We start from the raw sequence: 27,035 nt of genomic DNA on the forward strand, positions 1-27,035 counted from the left end.
AAATCAGCTGCAAGTGGGGAGGGAAAACACAGAAGAGGAGTAGGGTTAAACATGCTTAAATCAACTATTTTAAAAATTCTTATTTTATTTTTTGAAATAATTAAAAGCACTGTGGCAAACCAAGTGTCATCACAAGTAAGATACAAAAATAATCATCTACGTTAATTTTTTATAGGATTAAGCACCCAAACACAGACTAACACACACAGATGAGGATTCAATACCCCACAGAGCAAAAATAACAAAGTTCAAGCATCTAGAGCTACTGTACTGTTTTAACTGAAGTGAGAGTCCTCAGCATTTAGGGTCACCAATATTCATGATGAGTGGAGGCATTCACATGAATGCTACTGCTCCATCAGGATTTAACCTTAATTGAGTAACGGTAGTGGAACATCACCTATTACTGACTAATTCTGAACAGTGTATCCATCTAGGCCAGACCAAAGCACCAGGTCTTCCCAGATCAAAGTTTGCAGAACTGGTTCTACAAAAAACAGGATTCTAAGTGTCAAGCAATTTCGTGTTAGCAAGACTTGCATTATTACCAATAAATGAGATACCGACTGAAAGAATACAAACAGGCTAAATCAAGTGTTTTCTTATCCACATTAGAAAGCTCATGACATCAGGATCTGTCTAAATGTGATCCGACATGGTTTTTGAGAAAGCTGGCTTTTGCCTGGAATAATTATCCAAAGCACAAGATCAGATAGGAGGATAAACATAATGAAAGTAAAGACAGGTCTAAGAACTACTTCCAGGAGACTGGACTCTAAGCAGCCACTTCTTCAGTTCAGCAATTTTATCTTCTCTTGAGGCTGCATAACTCTTTGCTGTCTTAATGAGAGAGTCATGATGCTTTTCCAACGCAGCCTTCAGGTTTAGGTATATTTCCTAGAAAGAGATAAAGGAGGAAAAAAAACAAACTAAAAATCCATCAGCAAAGTTAACGTTTATGCTTTAGAAGGATTTAACTAATAGTGATCTGGTGGTCTCAAGATATTTCAAAGGTACCTCATTCCTGGCTTCAGAAGCAGCATTCACAGAACACAGGGAAGTTACAAAGCACCAGAAGATTAAGAGCAGCCACAAGAAAACACCAACATTATGGTTCTGTTGCAATGCTGGTGGTTCCAATACTAAGATGGTCAAACGACCAGCACTAGCCCTGTATTCACACTACTGCTGCCTCATTTCTGTGTTAGCCTGCGCCACCCAGGTTTCTGCCACTGACTGCCCAGTATAGACAGTACTTCAGTAATGAATAGACAGGATGAGATGGTACAGGCAGAGCGTTATTCCCTACTCCCAACCCATCAGGATTTCTGCCTCTTTCCAAAGCTAAGCTGGACAGTCATCTTCCTGAAATCCTAGGAAGAAAGTGTTTGTGACATGGCAAGTGGCCCTGTATCCGAGGGAAACTGTTGAGATCACCACCGTACTGCCCACCACTAAAACGTGAATGTAAAGCCTCACAGGTCAGGTCCCAGGGGCCAAACAAAACAAGAAAACCCCACTACTTCGACCTGGAACTACCACAATACAAAACCAGATAGCATGGAACTAACATAGTATCTGCTACAGGCACAGGTGGGAAGAAAAGTTTAATTTCACATCCCAAAATACTGGGCAATCACACCGTTCCAGAGCCTTTTCTCTCAGGACTGCAAAGCCCACTTCTCCTGTAGGCCATCTATACAGACTGCAGAGATGAAAACAAGATCTAGCAACCCAGTGGAACCACAAGAAGGAAGCACTCACCCCAGCAACTATCCAGCCGAACCACCACCTACCCAGCCTACTTGGTTTTAGGGCCAATACGTGTTCTTTTATCTACACAGCCCAAGTTAACAAACAGGTTTGCTTTGAGTATTCTTAAAATGGGATTCCTTTAGGAAAAACACGTCACCTTGGCTTTCATTTCTTCTTTTTCAGCATTCTCATTCAGCTGCTGAATTTTGAACCTTGTCTGTTGGATTTCCTTGTGAATGGCCATCACTTTATCATATACAACACCCCTCTTCTCCTGAACTCTGTTACAATATCTAAAGGTGGGAGAAAAACAAGTTAGTACTGAGCCATTTGACTAATCCCAGATTAAATTTAACTCCACCACAAGCAAAGCTTGCCTTTTACAAGCATGAAACTAGCAGCTTCTAGAAGCGATACTGTATAGAATTCACTTGCTTGGAAGTTTGTCCAGTTCTTAACCTAGAACAACTTGGGTACAAGAAATTAAATTTGAAGTGGAGTTAGGAGGAGCATGTTGAAGATCCTCAGTTGCTGCTAATCAAGGCAACTGAAGTGGCTCCAGTGGAACCAGCCCAACAGACAGCTAGACACTGCATCTTCCTGCCTTTGAGTAACACGCTACAGGTGTCAGCGGAGAGCCCTGCCTGAAGACCAGCCTCCGGACCAGGTTAAAAGCAACATAGCTGCACTTGATGTTTCAGCATAATTGAAAGTCACATGTTATCCTTAGCCCCAGATCCCCACCCACCAAGTTAAAGCTCTAATCCCATACATCTATGTATGTTATCTGCAGCTTCTAGTCGATCATTTCACTTCATCCCAAACAAAGACCAAATAACATTTCCCCAGCTTGCAGGTAAATTCAGATATCCCCAGCTGTGAGCTGCCATGTAATCAGCAAAGGGTTAGTGTGGGAACAGATCTACTCCTGACTTCAAGGGCAAAACCACACCTACCAGTTTATAATAAGCATTTGTACGATAATTACAGTTGGAACTGTAGCAGCTGCTTTCTCTAAATGGCTGAAATGACTCATACGTAGCAAAAGCCTACTTACATCTTCCTTCCTCAAGAGAACAGTCAGGACACATTCTCTTATTCACCAGCAAAAATGCTTGTTTTCAAACAAAGGTTGCCTCCTCTTCCCCCTTGCCTATCAAAGCATCTAATTTTATCACTCAAAGGAAATAGCTACACCATTAAAAACAGATAAATCGGCAGCAACTCTTAACATAAAGGAGCATTAGATTGTACTATTTGGAAGGAAAAGTAGCTTTTAATTAATATCCTTTAGCTGGTACAATACCCTGCATGAGGAGCAAAGGAAGCCTGGGAATCTTGCTGCCATTCCAGGCACCACACAAGCCTTATCAGCACGACTAGATCTTCGTTGCTCTCTCAGCTAAGTAAAAAAGCTCTCTTTCATCACAGTTAACCCACCAATAGTTTTCCATATTCCCTTTCCTATCCATGTACAAAAGAAGTTATATAATAAGCATTCTCTATAACTGTTCAGCGTTTCTAATCTCACAGTGAAGCCACGACCATACAACACTGCCGTTTGCTGCTGCAGAAGCGACTGCTGGGCTGTAAACACTGCCCTGGAGTTTGCCTTTAGCATATGGTAGGAAGGAAGATGGGCTAAGAGGCTTTGATCAAATGACACTTTTCCTTTTGTTTTAGAAGCATCATGTCAGGATAATACTCCTCTGAGATACGAGCCCCATTTCCCCATGGGTCTTGAACATCTTTGATAATGAGCAAAAGTGGCAAGGGAAATTATGAAAAATTCATGAAAGGCAAATGGGGCTTTGTTGAAGTCTGATAACTTGGAAAATTATCCCAATGTGACATTCTCTTTAAGAAGATAAAAGAATCAAGAATAAGCATTATAAATTAAATTAGTGCTCCAATAAAAGAACTGCTGTCAAGTCACATTGCAATTATTGATTTGAGACCCCAAGTCCCTGCCTGCAGCATTACTGGTCTCCGTACAAAGCTATCCCACATCGCTCATTTTCTTCTTACTGCTAAGCTACATGTTTGTACCAGACACGAACTTTGGTAGCACATAACAAAAACATAAAGTAGCATCAGGCAGAAGTGTCGATGCATCCATACTCAAACACAGAGTGCTTATGTTGCTCAGCATCTTCACGCTTCTTTGTTATCTTCATTTCAGCTGTAGATAGCTTCTCACGTTTTGCAGTGACCAGTCTCTTTAAGGATATTTCTTCTGTCTTCCACTTTTTCAGCTCTATCTGAGCACTCTCAATCTGGTCTTCCAGATTTCTGACCTAGAGTACACAAGTATTGAAATTAAATGGGGGAAGAATAATCAAAACAGCACACCCTGTTAGTTTACTAAGACTAGAACTAGCTTCCTGCTTTTTGAAGATCAAATTGCTAAATAAGTCTTCTGGTTAAATCCCAGTTTCCTGGTCTTTATCCAATTTTAATATATCCAAACAGACAAGATCACATCACTTAGAAAGATCTGCAGAAGTTACTATGAATTCTGCTATAGATCTTAACCAAGAGCAATTTGAACATATGCTATACAAATACCCAAAAAGACTGCATACCATTTTTCAAGTGTTCCTAACAATTGCTTTCTCCCGGAACTGGGTAGCAAAGAGCAAAGTACTGTATTGTGACAGACATTTCATCAGGGAAAGGCTTGCTTTCGTAGTATTAATAAAGTTAAAGGCATTTAAGGCATGACTCTTCTTGAAGTAGTGATTTTTTTTACTCTTAGTTTCTGCTCTCTAGGCAGAAGAAACTGGATCTCACTTTTCTTCTTCCGTCGTTTCCTACCAACAACCCCAAGACAGTTCAAATTATTTTAGGTCAGGTTTCTATGGCAACAAAGGCTTTGACTATTAAAAGTGGTCAATAGTACATAATCTAGTGGCAGACAACAAAGCAGCAGCTATGTTTTACTTATGTTTTTACAAAGGAGATTTAGAAGTTATCTAAATTCTTTCTTTTTGGGGAAGAGAAGAGATGGGAACTTTCAAAACACAGACATTTACTGATGATCACCTATCTTGCTTAGACATTAAATTCTCCCTAACCAGATAAAATTAGGATAATACAAACCTCTGATAATACACTGGCCAGTCTCTCCACATTTGCTCCTTGTCTTTCTATCTTCTTTTGATACAACTGCACCTCCATTTGACATGATGGCAGAATCTCAACTAGGTCTCTATAAGCTTCGTATTTCTCAGTAACTTCTTGCTTTAAAGAAAAAAGCCTTGTTAATAAAACAGACTAGAAGTTCAGCAGTTGTTTTGTGTAAGTATTACTGCATATCGACTTTTGTACCCATTCCCTCATTGCTTAACGTACACTAGACTGAATATTTATAAGTTACTGAAATGAGATCTTAAGTTTGTAAAAATAATGTGTTTGCTTGGAAAGCACAGGAAAAGCGACATGCAAGTGTCTTACACTGAACTAACCGGCTTGTTACAAGAGCTTTCAGGACAGAAAAGTAGTACAGTGAAGAAATTCTATGCTGGTAAAATAGGAGTTACATAAAGCATCATAAAAACAGATGTCTGGAATTACAGCACTAAAGTTTACACCTTTGGAACAAAAATACCTAAGGAGACAAAATTATGCAAGCTTCAGTGACGTACAAGCAATCATGAACTACAGACATTTAAAGACTGGACATCACTATTAAAAAAAACTAGGAAGGGATCTCAGTGTTCAGCATACTAGTGGCGACAGCCATCAATTCCAGAAACAGTGAATGGCAGCAAAGACACCAAGCAGCATGTATTCTAAATCCAAAGACATTTGTGAGCTGCCAAAAATACTGTAAACTCCTGACACCAAACAGCCAGAAAGGTATAGTATAGATCCAAGAGTTCTACACCTAGCTTCACAAGTAAACAGTCACTCATTGAGGACAGAGCAGCAGTGACTGCAACCCTGCTTTTCAAAAAAAAAAATCCGCCAACACAAAAGCAAAAATAAACATTCCCACAGCCAACTTTCAGGTTTCTCTGAACTTGTGATTTCATTTCAGTCTGACCACTGTTCTGTTGGGTTTTGACTAGAAGCATAAGTCATTCAAGAAACAGTTCTAGATGACAACAGTCCAGTAAAGCATGTGCTTTTTCTAATAGAATACCTCCTTGTGTGGACAGAGGAAAACCTCACCTTGGACTTCTTGAGTTTCTTAACAGTCTCTTTCATCTGTTCTTTGTAATTTTTCAGTTCTTCTGGACTCTCCACAATTTTTGATTTCAGCTGCTCTTGTTCTTCTTTCAAAGAAGCCATTGTCACTTTAAGCTCATTCTAGTTAAGACAAACACACTTTCAATATTAGCAATTAGGTGAACAAAGAGCTGTGAAGCATGGTTTGCCAGGATCTCACAGCTAGACAGGGTCTTATCTCCATCTTAAGTGTTTCCTCATTAGGAAGTTTGTTTTAAGAAGAAATTCCTCCAAACAGTGTTAACATTCCCAAAGCAGTTAACAATCCATTTTGCTCCTTGAACATGCTGACAGATGTGCAACACTTAGTCACAAGAACAGCATTTAACCAGCATTCCACAAAAAGCTTGCCAGCTAACACATATTACTAGCGCCTCTCCTTCAGAATCCCTCACCTAGGGCAACCGAGGAAGTCACTGCAGGGTTTCAGAGCCAGCTGTATCAGCCTGAGAGAAGAGCAACAAGTTTCCTGTGCAACCTCTCAAAAGCCTCCCGTTTTGTCCCCACCACATCAGTGGCTGCCTCATTTGCCGTTCTATGCACTTAAGGTAAGCCCATAGCATCTCAGAAATCCCCATTCCTTGCCCTTTAACAGATCAGTTTCCCAAACACAGACAGAGCTTTACATTATAGAGATGTGTATTTAAAGTTAACAATAAAACAAGCTACTTCAGTAGCTTTTCCCATGGAGGGAAAAAACTTAAATCAGTTTAAAAAAAAACCAACACAAACTAACAATCACCACCTCGATGTTACCTAGCTCCAAGAATAATTTGATTCTAGAAAGAGAGATGATCTATTAGTTAATCCAAGATGCAAGCTATGGCCTAGATAGAGGTGTACTTACCAGTTTTCGGGTGCCCTCTGCAGCATCCAACTTCTTTTGCGAAATAGTTTCTTGCAAAGCTGCCTAAACAAAGCAACAAGCTTTAAATAAGCATCTCTACAACTGCTGCCTCCTCTACCTTTCTATCATAGATCTGTCTACAAGAGAAATCCCATTTACGGTTTCTTTGGAGTGCCATAACTAGCAGACAAAATTGCAGTCTAAGACGTAAAAGGCAGGGAAGAACACCACTGTTGCAAAAGCCACTGGGAGCACTAGGGATGCAACCAGCAGCTAGCTAGGAACAGGGATAAGAGACTACCTCTATTCTTACTGACCCTGGCAGCATTATACACACAACCTTCTTCACCAGAGGTACTGTTCTTAAGAAAAAAAAAGTAAGTTAATACAAGTTTCCCAGCAATATAGAAGTCAAACACATGATTAATAATATTGAGACTTGACAACATAAAAAATACTGTGGTTGGGGTTGTTTTTTTTTTTACTGAAGCAGCTGAAAAGGTTACCTGTGAGACCTTAGGGATAAGCTGCCATTGCTGGGAAGTTACCCCTGCCATCAGCCCTACTCTTTTTACCAGGCATTCCCTTGGATGACCCTTCTCAGGCCTTATTTCCTGCCACGGCGCACCTCCAGTTCCAATTCAGATGGAAAACAAAAGCGAAATACACCTGTGTTACTGTACACAAGTATGATGTTTATCTCCCAATTATGCAGTAAGGCATTTCACAAAGAGCCAAATACACTTTTGTATTCCCCAAGTCTGATTTCAAGTATGTTTCAACATTCTTTACAGTGAAATGACGAGGTGGTATAGGAATTACATAAGACACTGTGTTGCAGTGACCTTTGTTTTAAACAAGGAAGTTCCCTTTATCCTTTGTAGAAGGAGGGGAAGGGGAGCTAAATCAACGGCAGTAAGGAACACCCATGATCAGAAGTTATAGCAGCATTTCAGGGAAATTTATAACAAGATCATACTTGTTTCCGACGATATTCTTGCCTCAGTAGTTGCTCCAGTTCTCGAATGTTATCTGTCAGTTGCTGGACCTCAGCTTGATGTTCAACTGGAACAGTGCTAAGTGAAAAATAAAATATATTGGACAGTTTCAGCATCATTATAGACAGGTAAATAAAACTCTCCCTCCAAAGAATTTACAAACAATAACTTTAGACATTTTACATAAACAATAAATTTAGTATTATTTAGTATTAGACAGTCTCAAATTAATACATCTTGGTTTCCTTTGCTTGTAAGATTTTGGAGCTGAAGCATAATCTAAAGAGCTATTTTGGCAATAAGTGGCACAAGCATGACAGAGGACTAAGTTTAAAGATAATGTTAAGCAAAGCACGAAGAACAACACTTCTACCAATTTTTTGGGCTATTTTAATGTATGAAATTTGCATAATACTACCTACCATAGAAACAGCTTGTATTAGGGTAGAGCTATAGATAGCTAGAGAACCACCTGTCTAGCACTTACCCAGAGCAGCTATCAGGGAAAAAGAAAAAAAAAAAAACAAAAACAAACTACTCTGTTTTGAAAGCTATCTTGGAAACCAGCTATCTCTTCACCCTACTATCCACAAGCAAAACCAAAACTTAAAGGTGCAGATGCAGGCAGTAGAACTACATGGCCTGAAAGACAGAACAGGGCAAACATGACAAATAACTACAGAAGACAACTTTACGCATTTATTAAGTTAAAGATGGGCTTCTTATGGCTATCAAAGAGAGAAAGACCTACCACCAGAAAATGACTATAACCGCAAAAAGTTTCACCATAGCCCCCAACATACAAAATACAGTATCTTCTCAAAGCAACCACATACTCCTGAAATCACATTTCTATTTTCTGCCAGCAACTCTTCTAGCCCAATGCCAGCACAGCTACTTGTGCAACTCTGAGCACAACACAACAGCAACATCTCCGTTTTCTGACTTATTTCCCAGGGAGGCTAACCATCAACAAACACAGACAAGGGTCAAAGGAGAAGTCAAGTCTGCTCAAAAGTTCCTACAGTAGTTATCCAACACTTCTATCAAATCACACAGCTGAACTACTCAGTTCCTGTTTAAGCATCCCATATAGAATCACAGAATCATTTAGGCTGGAAAAGACTATAAAAGAGGCATCCAACAGTCAAACCAGCACTGCCAAGCCCACCACTAAACTGTGTCCCTAAGTGCCACATCCACACATCATTCAAAGACTTCCAGGGATGGCGACTCAGCCACGTCCCTGGCAGCCCGTTCCAGTGCTTGACCACCCTTGTCAGCGAAGGAATTTTCCAAACTAAACTTCCCTTCGTGCAACTCAAGGCCATTTCCTCTTACCCTATGGCTTGTTACCTGGGAGAAGAGACCGACCCCCACCTGGCTACACCCTCCTGTCAGGCAGCTGTAGGGAGTGATAAGGTCCCCCCTGAGCCCCCTCCTCTCCAGGCTGAACCCCCCCAGCCGCCCCCCCCAGCCTGGTGCCCCGGCCCCTTCCCCAGCCCCTGCCCGGCTCTGGACACGCTCCAGCCCCTCAATGTCCCTCTTGTCGTGAGGGGCCCGACACTGACCCCAGGGTTCGAGGTGCCGCCTCCCCAGTGCCGAGTGCGGGGGGCCGGTCACAGCCCCGCTCCTGCTGGCCACGCTGTTTCTGGTACAAGCCAGGACGCTGTTGGCCTTCTTGGCCACCTGGGCACACTACCAGCGTTCAGCCAGCTGCTGACCAACACCCCCAGGCCCTTCTCCGCCAGGCAGCTTTCCAGACACTCTTCCCCAAGCCTGCAGGGTGGCATGGGGTGGTTGTGACCCAAGTGCAGGACTCTGCACTGAGCCTTGTTGAACCTCCTACAGTTGGCCTGGGCCCATCATCAACCCAGACTGTCCAGATAGTTTGCAGTGAACAGCAAAGTAATGCATGTCACCGTGCTTACTCCTCATACTCACTTCAGTTTCTCCAGCTTTACTACTGCCTCCCGATTTGCAGTCTCCAGTTGCTGGTGTTTCTCCATAGCCGATTTCTGTAAATTAAATATTCCAAGGGATTTTTTTTTTATTTTAGAGGAATATGGTTTCTCTCTGAGCTTCTGTTGGAGCCCTGCTCATCATTACTGCATGTGAAATGCAATGCACCATCTCCAAACTACTGAGACATTCAGAAGAGAAGCCACCTGCAGTTCTAGCTTCAGCCCACCAACTGTCGCCTCTGTCTTTCCCTAAAACAACGTGAGGTGTCAAACCTTCGCTTATCAGGCTAAACTACCCTTCAGACAACAGCCCAAGTAACAACTTGGGTCATGGTCAAAAAGAAACCTTTACAATACTGACAAGCTCATCCACTCTTCCAAGCCAACCTGTTTCCTTAAGGGCTTTGCAAAGCCTTTTCATAAACCATTTACAGTAGCTGTGTATGCTTAGAACATGCAATACAATTATACAAGTTTTCCATACTATTAAACTGATACCTTCCTGTATTATTTGGCCACATTTAAGATTCCCATGTGTTACGTAAACATGCAGTTAAAACCCCACAACTTTGATGTTCCCAGCTCTAGGCTGACATTAATTACATCCAAGTCTAAGTTATCTGGAGCAATATGGCACCCAATCTTACATAGTTCAGTTGTAAGTCCAAGTAGACCTCACGTCGGAATTCTCTGAAGTTTACAAAGTTGAGAAGGCCACTCAAGAAGCGAGCTGTCCTCTTTGTTTCTGAAACAGGAATTGCAAGCCATCACTGCTCTGGTTTCTGCATGCATTGCAATTGCTTAGAGCAAAATGTAATTCAGAGAAGAGACGGAAATCACAAAACAAAAGAATCCAAATCAGTTCTTCCTCTGCTCACCTTGCAAACATTTCACAGACTACATAAAAACTAGCACCAAGGTGTGAACTTACAATGTCAGCAATTCTATGCAATTTAACAAATGAAAATGGCACCTAGGAGAAAGGGTATTAATATACAGCCTCCCTTTAAAGCAGAAGTCAGGGAGAAAGTGTCAAACTTCAACTACAATTCTGAAGACAGAACCTCACTGTAACTATCAAGCTAACTGAAGACATCACTTTGAACTGTAGGGACTTTTTGGCTCTATTCCAAGCAAACTCTGTGAAAGATTATTATAAAGTCCTGGAATGCCTGAGACAAGACAGAGTCAGAAGTGAAAGAGCTCTTCAGAACAGCTTTGTCCAAGTTTCTGTGTTGTTCCAGAATCACCACAGCTGGGTATTGAAAAGGGGAAACCAAAAATTCAATTGCTTCCTACACAGGCATCAGTACAAGAAATCCCATAGCATTCCAGAGTTGCCAGGATCATCTTCATGACCATGTATTCTTACATCATTTCAAGTATGTCACAGTCCACTCTCTAGACCAGCAACAAAAGTCCCCCCAGTTATTTAACTGGATTAGCCTACATAAGGAATAAGGAGAACTGCTCATTAGAACCAGTTTGTCTAAGGGCCACAGCAAGAGTCAGAAGAGTAGCTAGGAGCCAGGGACAATTCTCAGTGCCAGCTGCCCACCTGGATATGCTCAATGAGACAAAGTATCTGGATATCAAGCAACACCCACCACACCAGGAAATACAAGGACTAGGACACACTTGCTTACTTGGGTTTAACACATCAGCAATTTGAAAATCATTGATCCGGCACACGGGAAGTAAGCGCTCCCTGCAAGGAAAACAAAATACAATCTTAACTGCAGTGACCATTGCTCAGATTTTGTGCTATATCCATTTACTACAAAAAACACATCCTGTCCTCTCATCCCAGAGCATGCGTACAGCAAGCACAAAACAGCAAGTCTCAGGAGAATAACACAGCAGGACTCCACACACAGATCAGCATTAAAAATTTGTATTCTTACAGTATCTCACAAAGACTTAGAGAGGCAAAATACTTGCCTGTAGATCAAGATTTCACCTTCATTAGGTACCTCCTACACTTAACTGAAATAACACTTAAAGTCTAGCACTTGCCTCATTCCAACAAAGATAACGTACACAGAATTCAGACAGCAAATTTACACAACAGGTACTTAAGATTCCCTCTTCTCTGTGTAATGATGACCCTCTAGCCAGTCAAAGTATAGATCTGCGCTCCATCTTGGCGAGGCTGGATTAGTTAACACGTTAATTTTGACAAGACAGCTGCCTGCTTAGAATTTTATTCTTAATTATTGCTGCCCCCTGTTCACCTACAAATTTCACTTTGCTCAGAGTCAACAAGCAGTGGAACCACCATCAGCAAAAAGGCATAAAGCCCCATAGGTCCAGCAAATTGGACTTTTACAAGGAATAGCAACTGAACAGATGCACCATCTTCTACTTACATGTGAATATACAAGTTACAAACAGGTAGAAAGCCTTCAAATATCTGTGGATAAACTATGTCAACGTTGACCGGCATCTAAAAAGTAAAGAGAGTCAATGCATAAGTAAAGAATACTTAAAACAAAAATACATGAAAACGTTTGTTTCCACAACATAAGTCAAGTAAGTTAACCACACCAAGGATGGTCTCCCCATCCCCAGGGAACACATTAGAGCCTAAAGAATGCCATCAAGTCAATCGGCAGACTACAAGTGTCAATTTTGGCTGGTCAAAATCTAAAGAACAACAACTGAGGCAGCAACATTACAAAATCTGAAATTCAGTCTAAACCCTGGTTTCATATGTTCAAAAGTGGTGCAGAAGAACAGTCTCTGCATTACACACCTAACCACAACAAGCTCTTTCTTTAAACACCCCAAAACCGACAGGCCCAACTGGTTTATGAAGAAGTCAGAAGGAGAAGGTAGTGGTTCACTGTCACCTTTTACTGATATTTTAAACCTCATAATACAGTATCCCAGGTAATGTCACTGCCTGCGAAGAACAGAGTTATCTTGTGCACACAAGATCTTCCCTTTCAGTTTATCCAAAAATAGCATGAGACAACACTATTTATTCTCACTTTCAGGATTCAGGTCTTGCCTAACAGACAGAAGGTAAGTGTTAATCAACAAGGTATCAGTTAACCTCCAGCTCCACTTCTCCATTAACCTCATGAGATGAAAGTTAGGAGAAGTGGAGATGATCAAACACTAATAGCGACATTTCCTTCCCCCCTTCCAGACCAGTTTAACATCTAAGCAGAGACCCTCCTCCAGCCATGGCCAAAGGTGGATGCCCAAGACAACAGCACGCATTTTCAAGGGCAGAGATGGTGTCCCTTCACAGCCTCGTCCAATCCCTCCTGAACCTTACAGACACTCCTGGTACCCACAGTATCTCAAAGAATTCACAGCTTAGCCGCAGGAGGAGAGGGCTCTCCACAGAGCCTGTCCTTACAGCCTACAGCAGTAAATGAGCTAGTCTTTGTGCTTACTACTACTTGTACTGAAGGGAGTCTCCCTTCCATGGGGTGGGTTGAAGAAAAGGAAGCTCTGAGGCAGCACACTCACAAAACCACTATTTCTACAAGTGTCTTGAGCTGAAGCCAACTTCCAGAGCAGAAGCAATGATCAAACCAACTTCTGACAAAATCAGCAAGGCCTCAGCAACAGCGCACAGATGATGCTCCCAGGTTCATTTACTTCTGGTAAGTGACCCACACTGACGGTTGCACAGCAGTACTGTGCTCTCATTCCTAAGTGAGCAGGCTCCTTGCCTCCCTGAACCCAAACGCAAATGCCCATGGGTATACAGCATCTCACACACAAGTTTTCCGCAAGAGAGGTGGAATTTCTAAGCACCTTTTTGTGCAACTACAACATACAAAACAGTAAGCTACTGGCCATTTCCTAAGCCACTAGGAGGAGACGCTCCAACACTACATTAGTTAGGGGCAATATTTGTTTCATTTTGCATTTTGTTACACCTGCCACTACAGACATACCATGTAGAAGTGTTCCAGGCGGATTCCATAGACTTTCTGCAGGATTCTCATGTAAATCATGTGTAAAACTTCAGGCTGCAAGAGGAAAGGACACAAATTAATATTCCGTATGATTGATTATTTGGGGCTCCCGCACTAGACCCTAAAAGTAGGGCTGCCTGTTACATGTGAAGACCAATTTCACTGAGCCACCAAGACCAACAAACTTTACTTTCCAATAGTTTGCAGTTCAAGCATGACTATCTCATAATACAGTTACGAGACGGCAATCAGCTCAGACAGCTACAGTCTGAACTACCACAGCAATACATCGGTTTTCACTACATCGCTGCTCACTGAGCATTTTTGAAACCAAGTGACACCAAAAAAGGCCACAGAAACTATAATCCCATAGCAAAACGTGCCCTTCATCACATTATTAAAATGAAGGGGTGAAGAATACCCACAAGCCGAACAGTTATTCATTGGCAAGCACTAATGCAGGATCAATTCAAGTCAGTCGCATGACTGACTGAGCCGGCCACCCCCTGCACACGCCGGGCCACCTGCCCCTTGAATAGCGCATGCTGTACCACTTATCTAAAGGATGACGCACCTATATTTAGGTAAAGTCGGGAAATGTCCAAGGACCCTTATTGCAACATGATGGATGCACAGACTGCTAAGCCCTTGGCTTGGTTATCTTTAGAAGGGACATTTTGTCTTAGAGTCCTGTTGTACATGCAACGTGGCAAAGATGGAGACTAAACACAGCCGCTGAGGAATAGAGTCTGTGCAGAGACAACTCCTCAAGGACATTGCGGAGGCACGAGATATGTAAATAAATTCTCCGAATTGTAATGAATATGTAAACAATTATTTGGAAAACTAATGAATAGGCATGAGTAGCTTGTACAAAGGGAGGACTGAAAAGTCCCCTCGGTGTGCATGACTTTGGTGGAGCGATCCCCCACGCACCCAGCGCTGCCGAACAAAGATTCCTCCGCTCGCCTGCATATTGCTGACTGATTCTTCAGCTCACCCTCCAGCGGGCACAGGCGCTCACAGAGCGGCACACAGGACCGCACCGAAGCGGCGATGCGATCGCAAAGCCGCTTCTCTCGTGTAAGGGCACCGCAGGGCTGCGCCCACACCAGCGCTCGGGCCGAGGCAGGGGGGAAGGCGGCGGCGGAGGGGGGAGGGGCTGCTTTTGCACCGGCTCGGTTTAGCCGATCGATTAAGCTGTTGAAGGGACGACACTACAGCAAACACAGCGGCTGTGGTAACCCAGCCACCCCGAAACGGCGAAGGGCTGTGCGGGTTCACGCCCGGCCGCTGACGAAGGCGGCCCCTCCCCGGCCAGGCCCGAGCCCGCTCCTCCCGGGCCTCGGGGGCGCAGCGCCGCGGCCAGCCCGGTAACTCCTACGGGGCTCATCGGCCCCTGCGGGAAACCCAACCGTCTCGCCCGGTGGGCACTGCCGGGCGCCAAAGGCCATGCCAGCGGGGTAGCGGCCGCTCCAGGGCCCCCCCAGCGGGCCACGGCACCGGCGGGAGGCAACGGCCTCCCCTCACACAGGGCAGGGGCTGCCCGGCCCGGCGGAGCTGCCGGCGCCGCTCCCCCGCCGGTACAGGCCGCGGCCTCCCCCCGCCACGCTCGCACCTTGGCGCTGCCGCTGCCGAACACGTCGCCCTTGGCCAAGTTGCGAGCCTCGGCCCCCGCCAGGACGTGGCTGCGGAGGTAGCTGATGATGTCGTCGGGGCTGTAGCGGGGGAAGGTCATCATCTCCATGGCGGCGGCGAGCAACGACCCCGCGGGCCCCGCGACCAACCGCCCTCAGCGCGGCCGCCACCGCCGCTGCTTGAATCTGGCGGTGCCGCCCCCGCCCCGCGCCAGCCTATCGGCGGCCGCGCCGGCGGGAAGGGGCGGGCCTTGGCGAGGCCCCGCCCGCCCCAGCCGTTAGGGGCGGGGCCGCCTGAGGCGCTGAGCGGAAGGGGGGCGGCGGGTCCCGCGCTCCCGGTGCCGGGTCGGGTGTCGCCGCCAGCTGGGGTCCGCGCTGGGCCCGGGGGCTGGCAGCAGCGCTCTGGGGAGCCGGGGGGCGGGGCAGGCGGAGGAACACTGTGTGAGCCAGCGGAGCTGGCTGCCTCGGGAAGAAGCTAATTTAAACAGAATAAAGAGGTAAGAACAACAATAACAGTAATAATAATAATAACAATTATAATGGAAAGGTGGGGGGGGAAGGTAAAAAACAAAGGAAAAGGGAAAAGGAAAACAAGCGGTACACAGTACAACTGCTCAGCGCCCGCTGACCGATGCCGAGCCAGTCCCCAAGCAGCGACCCCCCCCCAGCTAACCCTCCGAGTTTCTATACCAAGGATGACTCCCATGGCATGGAATGCATGGAATACCTCTTCAGCTGTTCCAGGTCAGCTGCGCTGGCCATGTCCCTTCCCAGTATCTTGTGCCCCTCCAGCCCTCTGGCTGGCAAGGCCCGGGAAACCAAAAAATCCTTGACTTAGTATAAATATTATGCAGCAATAACTGGAAACATCACTGTGGTTATCAACATTGTTCTCACATCAGAGCCAAACCACAGCACTGTACCGGCTACTAAGAAGAAAGTTAACTCCATCCCAGCTGAAACCAGAACAACACTTCCACATACAGTTAGTAGCTACACACAAGAACTACAGAGCCTAAACAGTAGCTGGTCCCAAGGACGTAGTTGACTTAAATGTTAATTTTTCATGTACTGGAACAACGGATAGGTTTGTTTTTACACACTGGAGCAAAGGCTTACGAAGCATCTATGGCACAAAGATTTATGAAGCAGCTACAGCACTGTACCACCTCCACTCTTCCCCGCAGCTCCTGCTCAGCCAGAGAGGTCATGGTACTGTCCCCAAAGGCACTGACATCACAGAGGTGTCATCTGGAACCCAGTGTGAGACGGAGACACTGCAGACACTGTTTCACACTTGGTGATGTAGAAACTAGGCTGTTTCCAGCCAGGCACTCTGCCAAGGAGTCAGGTGAGGCACAGACACAAAGTGCTTCCTGACAGCCTTGCACCAGACACCTGCTTGGCATGGCCACGACAATGCAGCTTCCATAGGGCCACTCGCAGTCCCCAAAGGGCTGGGCAGCCTGGAAGGTCTTAGAGCATGTCTCCTTTAGGTAGACAGCAGGCCCTGAGACTCATGTTTCTTCTTTTGGGGATGGGGATGTCTTTGGAGAGGAGCAGCTGCCCGAGCCAGTGTAGCTGCCAGAACCTGGCAGTGAACTGCACAGGGCAGCAGTTGCTGGAGCTCCCTGTGGCCATCCCACTGGACACCAGGCAGCTGATTCTGGCGGCCAACAACATCTCATACTTGCCGACAGTGGAACTGACCTTCCTGGCTGATTTGGTCTACCTGGACTGCAGGAAGAACCTCTTGGGGGATGACCTGGATTTCACTTTCCTAGGTATGGCCAAGCTTGTCTATCTGGACCTGAGCTTCAACAACCTCACACGGATCACCTTCAGCACCTTCTCACACCTCCACAGCCTGGTGGTGCTGAAGATCTCAGACAATCCCAACCTTGTGGCCATCAAGAAGGATGCTTTCTCCAACAACACCTGGCTGAGGCACCTGGATGTCAGCCGGACGGGCTTGACATTCCTGGACACCAGCACTGTCCAGGACCTGCCCAACCTGAGCTTTCTGGCATTCAGTGACAACCGGTGGCACTGCAACTGTTCCTTTTTGGACTTCATCACCTGGGTGACAGAGAGCAACGTTCATTTTCCAGGTGAGGGCTGTATGAGCAGGACCTCTCTCCTCCCTTCTCCTGCTTATCTGTGTGGAATGGAGAGGGCCCTCTCCTTCCCAAAATTTCAACTCATGGGGCTGTGCCACTGCGTGTCAACTGTGGGGCCCACTTGCTGGTGTTGCACAAAACACGGCTCAGAGCAGCTGGGTTACACGCACTCCGCACACAGAGTCACACTCACACTCACTTACATCCTCAGGACAGTCAGGGGGGTGTAGCCTGTAGCTAGGACATCGCTGCTGCTCTACAACACCTGGCTCCAGCCTCAGGAGGTGTCCCTGTGCCTGCGAGTCACAGCACCCCGTGGCTACAGTGCCAACAACGAGGAGCCCAACACAGCCCTGGGGAGATCTGTGCTGGGAAAGCCGCTGCTCTGAATTTCCTGCCTTGTCTCCATCTTGCTCCATCGTTTGGTGTGCTGCTGCAGTACCAGTGTGTTCGTAACTATCAGTTAACCCCCCTGCTCTCTGCAAAAATGCTCTCCTGCCTCTGTTCTGACCTGCTTGGAGCAGCCCCTCCAGCCCTGAGCTCTCCACTCTTTGGCCAGTGTCCCTCACAGTGTCACTCAGTAATAGATGACATATAATGTAAGGTGATATAATACAATGTTACGTAGTATAACAGAAATCCCCTGTAGCTTCCTCCTCTCCGCTGCTCCCTTTCCCTCGGGCCCATCCACCCGGGGCATCAAGCAGCGGCATTCAAAACCTACTGGGAAAGAGAGGGCTAACTGTGCTCCTACAGACACCAAAAGGAGACAGTGCTTTTACCATGCTCAGCCTTCACTAACTTCAGAGGAAACAGCATCTGTTTTATCACCACATATATTACAATACGACAGGGTATAGTTGTTATTTCAGTAGAACTGAATCATTGATGAGTTTCCTCTTCCTCTCTCACACAGCAGGTAAGGCTATGCCTTACTGCAAAACACCCTAGCCGTCAAATGCGCACAAGCCTCATTATTCCAGCATAATTTAGGCTATATCACTTCAGAAGGTGTTTGAGATTAAAAGAAAAACCAAGCAGAAGCCGTCTTATATTAAATTAAAATGCTCAGTCAGCAGAGATGAACAGTGCTGGGACAACAGCTTACCACAGTGGCATAACCCGACAGGCGATACTTTCGTATGGAGGCAACACCACAGAAATAATTCTGGCAACCTGGCAATTGCGGATTGGCAGGGCTTTGCCTGCCTGATTTTACCTAAGCCACAGAGGCAGAGTGGTGCAAAACCTGTAGATGTTTTTCAGGAGTTTAGCAAACTCCACCACCATTCTTCTAGCAAGAGTCCGGTTCACTAATGCTTAAGACACAGATGAGAGACTCTTGCTTCTGCTTTTCCCTCTGCAGATGCTGACAACATCACCTGCTACACCCCAGAAGGCCTGCGTGCCCTGAAAATGCCTGCAGTGGAGGCACAGCTCCACTCCAACTGCCTGACCCAGCTCTACAAGCAAGACTACATCTTTCTGTGTCTCATTGGCTTCTGCATATTCTTTGCCGGCATCATGGCAGCCTGGCTGGCTGGCATCTGTGCTGTCATCTACAAAGTCTACACTTCAAAAGGAGAGGAGGAGGAGGAGCAGGAGGAAGACAGTCACTTAGGATCAGCCCTACAAATCCCTCTAACTCCCATCATGGGAACTGAAGGCAGGTGATTTCCCACATGATGTCCCACTCCAGAGTCTGTTTTTTTTTAAAGTGAAATAAAACTGCAAGAGAAAAAACTCCCTGCGCTCCAGTTTCACTCACAGTGCTGCTTCCCCTTGTCTTTTCCCACCAGGACTCAGGACACTGGCAAAATATTCATTGGGGGGGGGGGGGGGGGGGGGGTGTGGACGACACATGTGAGAGTTGTGCACAGTGCTGGGCATTTATGCGTCGGCTTTACTGTGAGCCCACAGAAACGCAGGGTCACAGGGACCAGCCTGAAGAGGTGCAATCTGAAATACGGGAAAGACCCCAGACCCCAGCACTGTGCTGTAGCCAAGGCCTTCACCAAGCACCTTCTGGCCGGAAAGCCTTACAGAGCTTACTGGGACCAGCCTAGACAGCTTACTGGAGCCCCAGGGAATCCAAGAAATTTCTGCTGTGGAAAGGCAGGTGTGTGAGCAAAGAGATTAAAACCAGGACTTCCAGGGGCCTGAGATTTCACTGGGTCTTGCCATCCTCCTCATTACACCAGTGAGAGCAAAAGACACCATCTGTAGCCCCCTGCGGCCAGATCCCCTGGACCTCCGCTGGTTTAGGAACATTGTTCCAGCTCCAGTTGTCTATCACATATCCCTAAAACTAGGTATTTTTTTAAAACGTAAAAAATACTGGTTACAGACACTCCAAGTATTCTCGGAAACGCTTGTGTTTCGATGCCAAAGCCCCAGGGTTGCACATCAGATCAGTACAACAGGAGATGTAAGAAAGACCCTTCGTATCGCTAACGCTGGTAACTGCCAGGAGAAGTATCTGCTTACACGACCGAGTACAGCAACTCCATGTGTGAAACACTGGCTTCTTCATCCAACACCAGCAGGATCTGGTGAAATAAAAGGGGAAAGCACAAGGTTTCAGCACCCCCACGCTCTCTGAGGGCCACTAAACTGCAGGCTCCGAACCAAAGCTGCAATCTTTCTTAGGTGGGACACGAAGGGTTACGAGTAGGGGCGGCAGCGCAGCCGGCCGAGGGTGTTGTGTGCTGGGGGCACACAGGCAGAGCTGGGGGCCAGGGGAGCTGCCCCCGGTGCACCTCGCGGCCCGCTGGGCTACGAACACGCCCTGCAGTGCCCCCCGACACCGGGCCGCTGCCCCCTCCCCCGGCACGCCCGGGCCGCCCCCTCTCGCAGCTGCGCCGGTGCAGCGGGGCGGCGCGGTGGGGCCCCGCCTGCGGGCGGTACCGCGGGCAGCCCCGGCGCCGCTCCTCGCTGCTTACCCGCACCGCACCGCGCCGCGCCGGAGGGTGAGTGCAGCCCGGGGACCCTGCGCTCGCCCCTCCGGGGGCTCCGAGCGGATCCGAATGCTTGTGCCGGTCAGCCGGAGAGACTGAACCACAGACAGAGCGACCGCTGCCCCCCGGGCCGGGGCGCCGGCGGGAAGTGCCGGGGGGGGCAGGCCCGCACCCCCGCGGGGGCACAGCCGGAGCCCGCAGGGCTTGCGGGGGCTCGGCCGCCGGCAGCGGGGGGGCAGGGGCTCTGCTGGCTGGAGAGGAAGTCCGGGCTGGGAGGCGGTGGGCCAGCCAGGGTCCAAGCGTGGGGCTGCGCGGGGAGACTTAAGGAGCTTTGCTGACTCAAAACGCTCGGTAAAAGCCGTTATTCTGGAGCAAAAGCACCCCCGGGCAGCTCTTTTGCTACAGCTCCCCGTCTGTGCCGGGTCATGCTCCAGAATCGTGGGGCTCTGGCTTGAAACGTTGTTGCATGGAAGATACAAACTCGGCTCGTGCGGCGCGTCAGTGCTTGGCAGCAAAGTCCTCGCAGCAAAGTCCTTGCAGCTGCTGACAAAGGTTGCTGCAACGCTCAGGGCACCAGAGTGCGGAATCAGCCGCAAGGCATGCCATGGGAGAGGCCCAAAGTCCTGGTGACTTTGGAGTGCTTTCAGATGGCTCCACATTCCTAGAGCAGTGGCCTGAGGTACAGTTTTATACCAGTGGTGTCAGAGTAGCAGCTTTATAATACACCCGGCTTAATGCTTTGCTGTGCTCTTTGCTGCTAAAGTAAAACCCCAGATTATCGTTTAGCCCTGTGAAGGTGAGATGTCTGGGTCTTGCTGGCAGGCGGGTAATTTGAAGGGGGAAATGTGACCATCAACCTCTCTGCTGGGTGGGAACGTGTTCTGGTTTTGGGGTGTCATCTGTCAGGTGCTAACCTCTATTACACATGGGTGCAGCTGACTTTTCTTCCTTACTTTAGGTTTTCAGTGTTCTTACTGATCACTGTTTACCAAGCTTTATGCGGACGAAGCCAGCCGTTGTCTTCACCTTGCTCTATCGATAACAGCCCCTTTGCAAATGAGAAATAAAATCCTCTAGCCCCTAAAGATCATTCGTGAGGGGTGCTGGTGCTACTGCAGTAGGAAGGCTGTTTGCACCGGTGGCCCATTTTCCCCCAGACCAACAGGTTGTGCTGGTGGGACAGTGCAGGAGACACCAAAACCTTGCTACATGGTGGAGGCACCAGATGGAGATAGGAATCAGCTGGGGTTTGCTTTGGAGAGAGATGTCTGCTCTCTTTCTGATGTGCTGCATCATGCGGCACCATCTTGGGTCACGCAGACAGACGACATCTGAGGTTTGGGATTGTGCAAGATGACCAGCGTCGGATGGGTGCAGGGAAGGGCGCTGTGCTCCCTTGCAGCCGGGGAAGGTGCTGGAGTGCTGGGTGTGGAGCAGCTCCCAGCAGCGCAGCTGACAGCTGACGGCAGGCCCGGCAGATGGGGAGCAGGAAGGAGGGAGAAGCACGCAACACAGCCCTGCTGCGGGGCAGCGTGCTGGAGGCTGCTGGATGCGCCTTCTGCTCCGTGCTTCTGTCTCAGGCCTGTGTGGGGAAGCGCAGAACCACTAAATGAGAACCACGCAGGCCCTGGTGTCTCCTGGCTGGCTGTCCTGCTTGTGCAGATGTTGGCAAATGCCAGCAGCTGGGTGTTGTTTGAGGCTGTACACTGACTTGTGACTCGGAGAGGGCTCCTTGAAGCTGTGGGGGTGAGCAGTGCTCATCTGGGCAGTGCCTCCTTCCTGAAAAGGTTTGGCTATTATTGCTGTTGTGGTAGGGTTTATTATTATGTAAGGATGACCTCAGGGGTACAAGCTACCCATTCATGTAGCCCGGCTCCTTTCAGCTCAGGGGATTTCTGAGCCAGCTTGTGTTTGTCTGTATTGTAATTCCCAATTTACCTCTGAATAATATATTCCCGGAGCTTGCCCAGTTTCCACTCGAATTTATGAAAACTGCCTGCATTTGCAACAACCCTCTGCCGGGAGTTCCACAGGTCTGCTTCCCACTGCACAAAAAACCCACCTCTTTTGGTTTGTTTTGAATCTGTTTCCTGACTTCATTTGGTGGCCCCTAGCTCTGGTGTTGGGAGTGGCCATGAACAATCAGTTTCTGTCCACCTCTCCAGAGCATCCCTGCAGGCACCGCACTGCGGCGGTGAGTTGATGGGACCTACTATTGGCTGTAGTCCTGCTCTGAACCAGAGGCTGGACAAGGTTCCTCCAGATACCACCTCCCATGAACACCAAAGTGATTTTAAAGCTTGCTTGACAGGAACTGCGCAGAGAGCCCTTTTGGTTTGCTCTGCTTGAATTCCCAGCAGGCACCAAGAAGTGAAAATTCCCCAGCTCGCCATTTCACTCTTCTGTCAGCTAGTCCTCGTGCTGCAAGGTCTTGGGTCCATGCTCAGCAGCTCTTCTACACGCACATATCTGCATGTGGTACTTCTCCAGTCATACCCCGAAATAGTAATGGACTCTCTTTCTCTGACAGCACCAAGATGGCTGTTCTCTCAAAGGAGTATGGCTACGTCATCCTGACAGGAGCTGCCAGCTTCGTCTTGGTCACACACCTCGCGGTGAAAGTGGCCAAGGCCCGCAAGAAGTACAACGTGGAGGTTAGTGCTAAGGCTGAGGGAATGGGAAGGTCGGAGCCAGACTGAAGGAGATGTTGCAAACAAGCTGGGTGACACCTTGCTTATTTTGAGGTGACTTGCTGACATTTCCTGCCCCACCACACAGATGTGGAAGGGATGGAGCTGCTATTCTGGCTCTCCAGCCTGGAGCAGACGGCACAACAGAGCTCAGGGTTTGGGACACCAGGCGCTTGGCTCCAAGGCACGATAGCTGAAAGCACAAGTTTTCACTTGGAAACACTGATGAGCAAGAAACTGCGCAGCCCTTTCTCCCTGCAGAGAAGGCTGATGCAGTGTTGGAGGGCAGAGGGACCGTAGTGGAACAAAAGTGACAGGAGGGTTTCCCAAACTCAGAGGGAGCATGTGAGCCCTACCACAAGAGGTCTTTCAAAGTGACCTTCCCTCAGCATCCATTGAGGAGCCCTTGAGCTGGGCAGGGCTCTGGGCTGGGTTGAGCAGCTGGTCCTGTTGATGAGTCAGGGCCATGGCATGCAGAGGCTGCATTGCCACTTGGCTCCGAGCACAAATGCTCTTTGCTTTTTCCCCCACATCACTTGGCAAAGTGACAAGCAGGCGGTAGGCACAAGGACAGCCCTGGGTGTGTGCTGCAGGCCCCACGTGCCTGTTGGAGTGACCCTGCTCGTACTGCATGAAGTCAGGGTTACAGAAAACGTACCCCGTGTGTATGATGCACAGAGCACTGGATGTCAGGCTTAGGGAAGCCTCTGCAGCCAAGCAGCAAGCAGCTCCAGCTGGCAGCGTCCTCCCAGCCTGTTCCTGAGTGATGGGCTGCTGCCAGCTCCCCAGGAGAGGTGGGGGGGGTGTCCTCAGTAATGCTGCTTTGCTCTCTCCTCCACAGAGATGGGATTTCAACAAGGCGGTCGGTCACCCAGTGCCTGGCTATCTTCTGCTCGAAGCAGGGCCAGCTCCAGGGGACAGTCGGGTTGCTCAGGGAGTTCGGGAAGTGGCCCCGGGCAAGCAGCAATTTCAACAAAACATTTGTGGGCTACAGGGCCAGAGCCAGGCTCTAACTTGCCAATGGAAGTCAGTCTTGCAAGCACCCAGGCAGCAGCTGCAGGGCACACTCCTCACTGCTGGAGAACAGGCTCCTGAGCCCAAACTGCACTTGCTCATATTTTGCTGGTTTGGTGGGTTTTTTTGGCAGTATCCAACCATGTACAGCACAGACCCTGAACACGGACGTATATTCAACTGCATCCAGCGGGCACACCAGAACACGTGAGTAACATGTATGAACTCAGGCCCTGAAAATAAACAGGGCTGTGAAGCAGGGCCTACAGCTAGACTTGCTGCTGCCAAGTGCTTAAGTTCAGGCTCAACACTTGATGAAAACACATGGCCACGTAATGCTTAGCAGTAAGGCCGTGCTGGCTCCTTGCCATGCCTTAAAACCACAAGACAGGGCTGTGAAGCAGCCTCCTCTTCCCAAGCACCCAGCTCTTTGCCTCCATGGGTAGCTTGGGACACTAGAAATCGCATTTCCAGAAGAGCCTGTCTGGGGGCTGCTGATCTGTGGTGCTGCCCAGGTCTCCCTGGGGACAGGCTTAAGTCCACCCAGCTACCACGGACCAGGCTGCAACAGTACAGAGGGGTGTTGGGAGGAACAACAACTGATTCAGCTGGTGTTAAGTAGTATTTAGCAGTGGCTTTGGACATAAAACAGAAGGTGGCTGGCCTTGGAGAGACGTACAGATGGGGGAAGTTCCTAAAGGTTTGTGCATGCTCAGATTCCTTCCATCTGTGGCCACAGCATCGAGCACAGAGACTTCCAGGTCAGGCCCAACAGAGACTTTGGCAGGGGATGCTCACAGCTTCTGCATTTCTGGAGTTTCCTTTTTGTAAACAACTTCAGCACAAACACAACCTCCTTGTTTTTATTTTCAGATTGGAAGTTTACCCCATCTTCCTGTTCTTCCTAGCTACCGGAGGACTCTATCACCCGGTAAGTGATGCTGCGGTGCAGGTCTGTATGACTAACCCTGCTCCTGCTCCCTGCCTGGGGGACTGTGGGGGGCAGTAGGCCAAGCTAGCCCCTCTGCAGGCAGCAGGCTGCTCCGCTAGCCGTGTCACTCTTCACAGCTGTGCCCTTTCTGAAAATGTAGTTGTAGAAGGTCTTGTGCAGGGGAATTGCAAGTATTTAATAAACTCATTACTGCTGCTTCAGCTATCGGACCCCTTCCCTTCCCCTAAGGGTGCCTTGTTGGACAAATGGAAGCATTCACAGCCTCCAGTCCATCGAGTGGGAAGGGTCCCTCCAACACTGCCTGGTTCTGAGTTCTGCAGGGTCCTGCTGGACTCACAGTAGTGCTTCTCAGCAGCTAGTTGCATGGAGGACAAGGAACGCTTTTAGCCCCACCTAAACACATTTTCACAAGGAGTTTATCTGGCAAGAATAGATGTGGAACATGATGATCTTCCCACTCACTCCCACCACCAAAGAAGGCGTGCAAAGGATCAAAAAACCCTGGGTTATTTTTAGCTGAACAAGGTAGACAACTCACGAGGAGGCAAGCATGTGGGAGAGGCTCTTTGCCACCAAAAGACAAATCAGGTCCTTCCTGAATATTCATATTTGGAGAGGGAAGCAAGCAGCACAGGCAAATCTGGCAAACAGGAGCCACACTGCAGCAAGCTCTAAATAAAGCAGCAAGGTGGAAGTTTTTAATGCCCACAGCAGGAAAACCTGTACACCTGCTGGAGGCAGTGGAGTAGGGCTTGAGGCAACAGCTGCCTCCAAGATCCTGGCACTTGGTCTAGCTCATTAATTGGACTGTGGTGAAACAAGATTCAGCACCTGCTGCCTGTAGTACTTCACCATTTCTTGCTTGGGAAGAGCTGTGCTACAAAAGAGCAAGGTTCTGCAGCAGATCACATGCTCCCTCGCCATAGGTGTCATGGAAGTGACTCCTCCTATACCCAACTCACCTGCATCAGTCACCAGCAAACATGCTGCATCAGTCGCCTGCCTCCACTGTGCTGACTCCCAGTTGTCCTAGCAAGGTCAGGACCCATGCCATAGTTGGTAGTCACTCCTTTGAAACAGGGCAGCTATAATAGCTAAACAGGTGCAAGACGCAGGTCTCTAAAACCTTTAATGATTTTCCTTTCTCTCTAGCGAATGGCCACAGGGCTTGGCATCACCTGGATTCTTGGGAGAATCCTTTATGCCTATGGCTACTACACAGGAGGTGAGTCTTTACCCTGCAGCACCCAGTGGGCACTTGGCAACTCAAGTCTCTTACAGCAGCCTCAAGGCTCCTTCATCCAGCTCACATCAAGGAGGCAGCATAAAGCTCACAGTCAGGGTGCAGGTCCACAGGCTGTTTGCTAACTCTGCAGTATGCTTTTCTGACTGATAGGAAGAGCTCTAGTCTAATAACAGCACGGACAGAGGGTAGGTACATGGCCTGAGCTGGTGCCTGCTGTTTTGCCTTGAGATTTATCTGTAGTTCCTGCTCTCTTTTATTTTCAGGATGGGCTAGTCTTTCAGTCATGGGCTGGTGACCTGACAAAACACACTTTTTTTTTTTTTTTTCCTTTTTCCCCCACCAGATCCAAAAAACCGAAGGAGAGGGGCCATTGGTTCAGTTGCACTCATTGGGCTGGTGGGCACAGGTGTGTGCTCAGCTTGCCAGCACCTCGGCTGGATCTGCCAGGGCTAACTGACCATTGTGATGGCTGCCTGGGAAACTAAAGGGAGTTTTGTTTTGATTTCTATTTCATTTCCTGTTTTTTGTTTTCCTTTTCTCCTTATTCAATAAAATGAAGTTGTCAATTCTGTATTTTCATCCTGAAGTTTTAGAGGGTTTTCTTCAGAAGTTCTGCAGAATGCAAAATGCTCTTGATTTGTAGGAATAGAGAAATCTGCCCATCAGGCAGAGAAGTTCTAGCTT

At 47.8% G+C, this 27,035-nt stretch overlaps 3 protein-coding genes across 4 annotated transcripts; 2 read left to right on the top strand and 1 right to left on the bottom strand.

Annotated features, from left to right (window-relative positions):
* Window positions 1-60: 60 nt before the first annotated feature.
* NUF2 (NUF2 component of NDC80 kinetochore complex) lies at window positions 61-15,563 on the bottom strand. The gene is made up of 13 exons (XM_056356126.1): window positions 15,354-15,563; window positions 13,715-13,789; window positions 12,167-12,243; window positions 11,444-11,505; window positions 10,445-10,542; window positions 9,778-9,851; window positions 7,815-7,911; window positions 6,836-6,898; window positions 5,932-6,069; window positions 4,858-4,998; window positions 3,877-4,052; window positions 1,913-2,048; window positions 61-897 (listed from the first exon to the last, which is right to left on the bottom strand). The coding sequence occupies exons 1-13, from the start codon at window positions 15,480-15,482 to the stop codon at window positions 748-750; spliced, it is 1,416 nt and encodes a 471-aa protein (XP_056212101.1). The 5' UTR covers window positions 15,483-15,563; the 3' UTR covers window positions 61-747.
* Window positions 15,564-15,702: 139 nt separating this feature from the next.
* LRRC52 (leucine rich repeat containing 52) lies at window positions 15,703-19,278 on the top strand. 2 transcript variants are annotated; one of them, XR_008824763.1, is made up of 2 exons: window positions 15,703-15,869; window positions 18,859-18,979. XR_008824763.1 is itself a non-coding variant. In XM_056356701.1 (2 exons), the coding sequence occupies exons 1-2, from the start codon at window positions 16,856-16,858 to the stop codon at window positions 19,164-19,166; spliced, it is 936 nt and encodes a 311-aa protein (XP_056212676.1). In that variant the 5' UTR covers window positions 15,876-16,855; the 3' UTR covers window positions 19,167-19,278. The 2 variants fall into 2 exon arrangements, 1 of the variants encoding a protein (XP_056212676.1); XM_056356701.1 differs by lacking the exon at window positions 15,703-15,869 and adding an exon at window positions 15,876-17,483 and having other exon boundaries at window positions 18,859-19,278.
* A 1,047-nt stretch (window positions 19,279-20,325) lies between these two features.
* Window positions 20,326-26,930, top strand: MGST3 (microsomal glutathione S-transferase 3). The gene is made up of 6 exons (XM_056356061.1): window positions 20,326-20,461; window positions 22,980-23,103; window positions 24,287-24,360; window positions 25,027-25,084; window positions 26,258-26,330; window positions 26,695-26,930. The coding sequence occupies exons 2-6, from the start codon at window positions 22,987-22,989 to the stop codon at window positions 26,802-26,804; spliced, it is 432 nt and encodes a 143-aa protein (XP_056212036.1). The 5' UTR covers window positions 20,326-20,461; window positions 22,980-22,986; the 3' UTR covers window positions 26,805-26,930.
* Window positions 26,931-27,035: the final 105 nt, after the last annotated feature.

Source organism: Falco biarmicus, chromosome 11 (genome assembly GCF_023638135.1).
Source record: "Falco biarmicus isolate bFalBia1 chromosome 11, bFalBia1.pri, whole genome shotgun sequence".
Classification (NCBI taxonomy): domain Eukaryota; kingdom Metazoa; phylum Chordata; class Aves; order Falconiformes; family Falconidae; genus Falco; species Falco biarmicus.

What these genes read in the sequence shown, in the direction of transcription:
- MGST3 (XM_056356061.1), top strand. Translation starts at nt 22,987, where the DNA reads ATGGCTGTTCTCTCAAAGGAGTATGGCTACGTCATCCTGACAGGAGCT. An exon ending in CAGCGGGCACACCAGAACAC is followed by an intron (nt 24,361 to 25,026) that starts GTGAGTAACATG and finishes TTTTATTTTCAG; the next exon opens with ATTGGAAGTTTACCCCATCT. An exon ending in CCGGAGGACTCTATCACCCG is followed by an intron (nt 25,085 to 26,257) that starts GTAAGTGATGCT and finishes CTTTCTCTCTAG; the next exon opens with CGAATGGCCACAGGGCTTGG.
- NUF2 (XM_056356126.1), bottom strand. Translation starts at nt 15,482, where the DNA reads ATGGAGATGATGACCTTCCCCCGCTACAGCCCCGACGACATCATCAGC. An exon ending in CATAAGCACTCTGTGTTTGA is followed by an intron (nt 2,049 to 3,876) that starts GTATGGATGCAT and finishes TCCCACCTTTAG; the next exon opens with ATATTGTAACAGAGTTCAGG. An exon ending in AAGAAGAAATGAAAGCCAAG is followed by an intron (nt 898 to 1,912) that starts GTGACGTGTTTT and finishes ATCTCTTTCTAG; the next exon opens with GAAATATACCTAAACCTGAA.
- LRRC52 (XM_056356701.1), top strand. Translation starts at nt 16,856, where the DNA reads ATGTCTCCTTTAGGTAGACAGCAGGCCCTGAGACTCATGTTTCTTCTT. An exon ending in GAGCAACGTTCATTTTCCAG is followed by an intron (nt 17,484 to 18,858) that starts GTGAGGGCTGTA and finishes TTCCCTCTGCAG; the next exon opens with ATGCTGACAACATCACCTGC.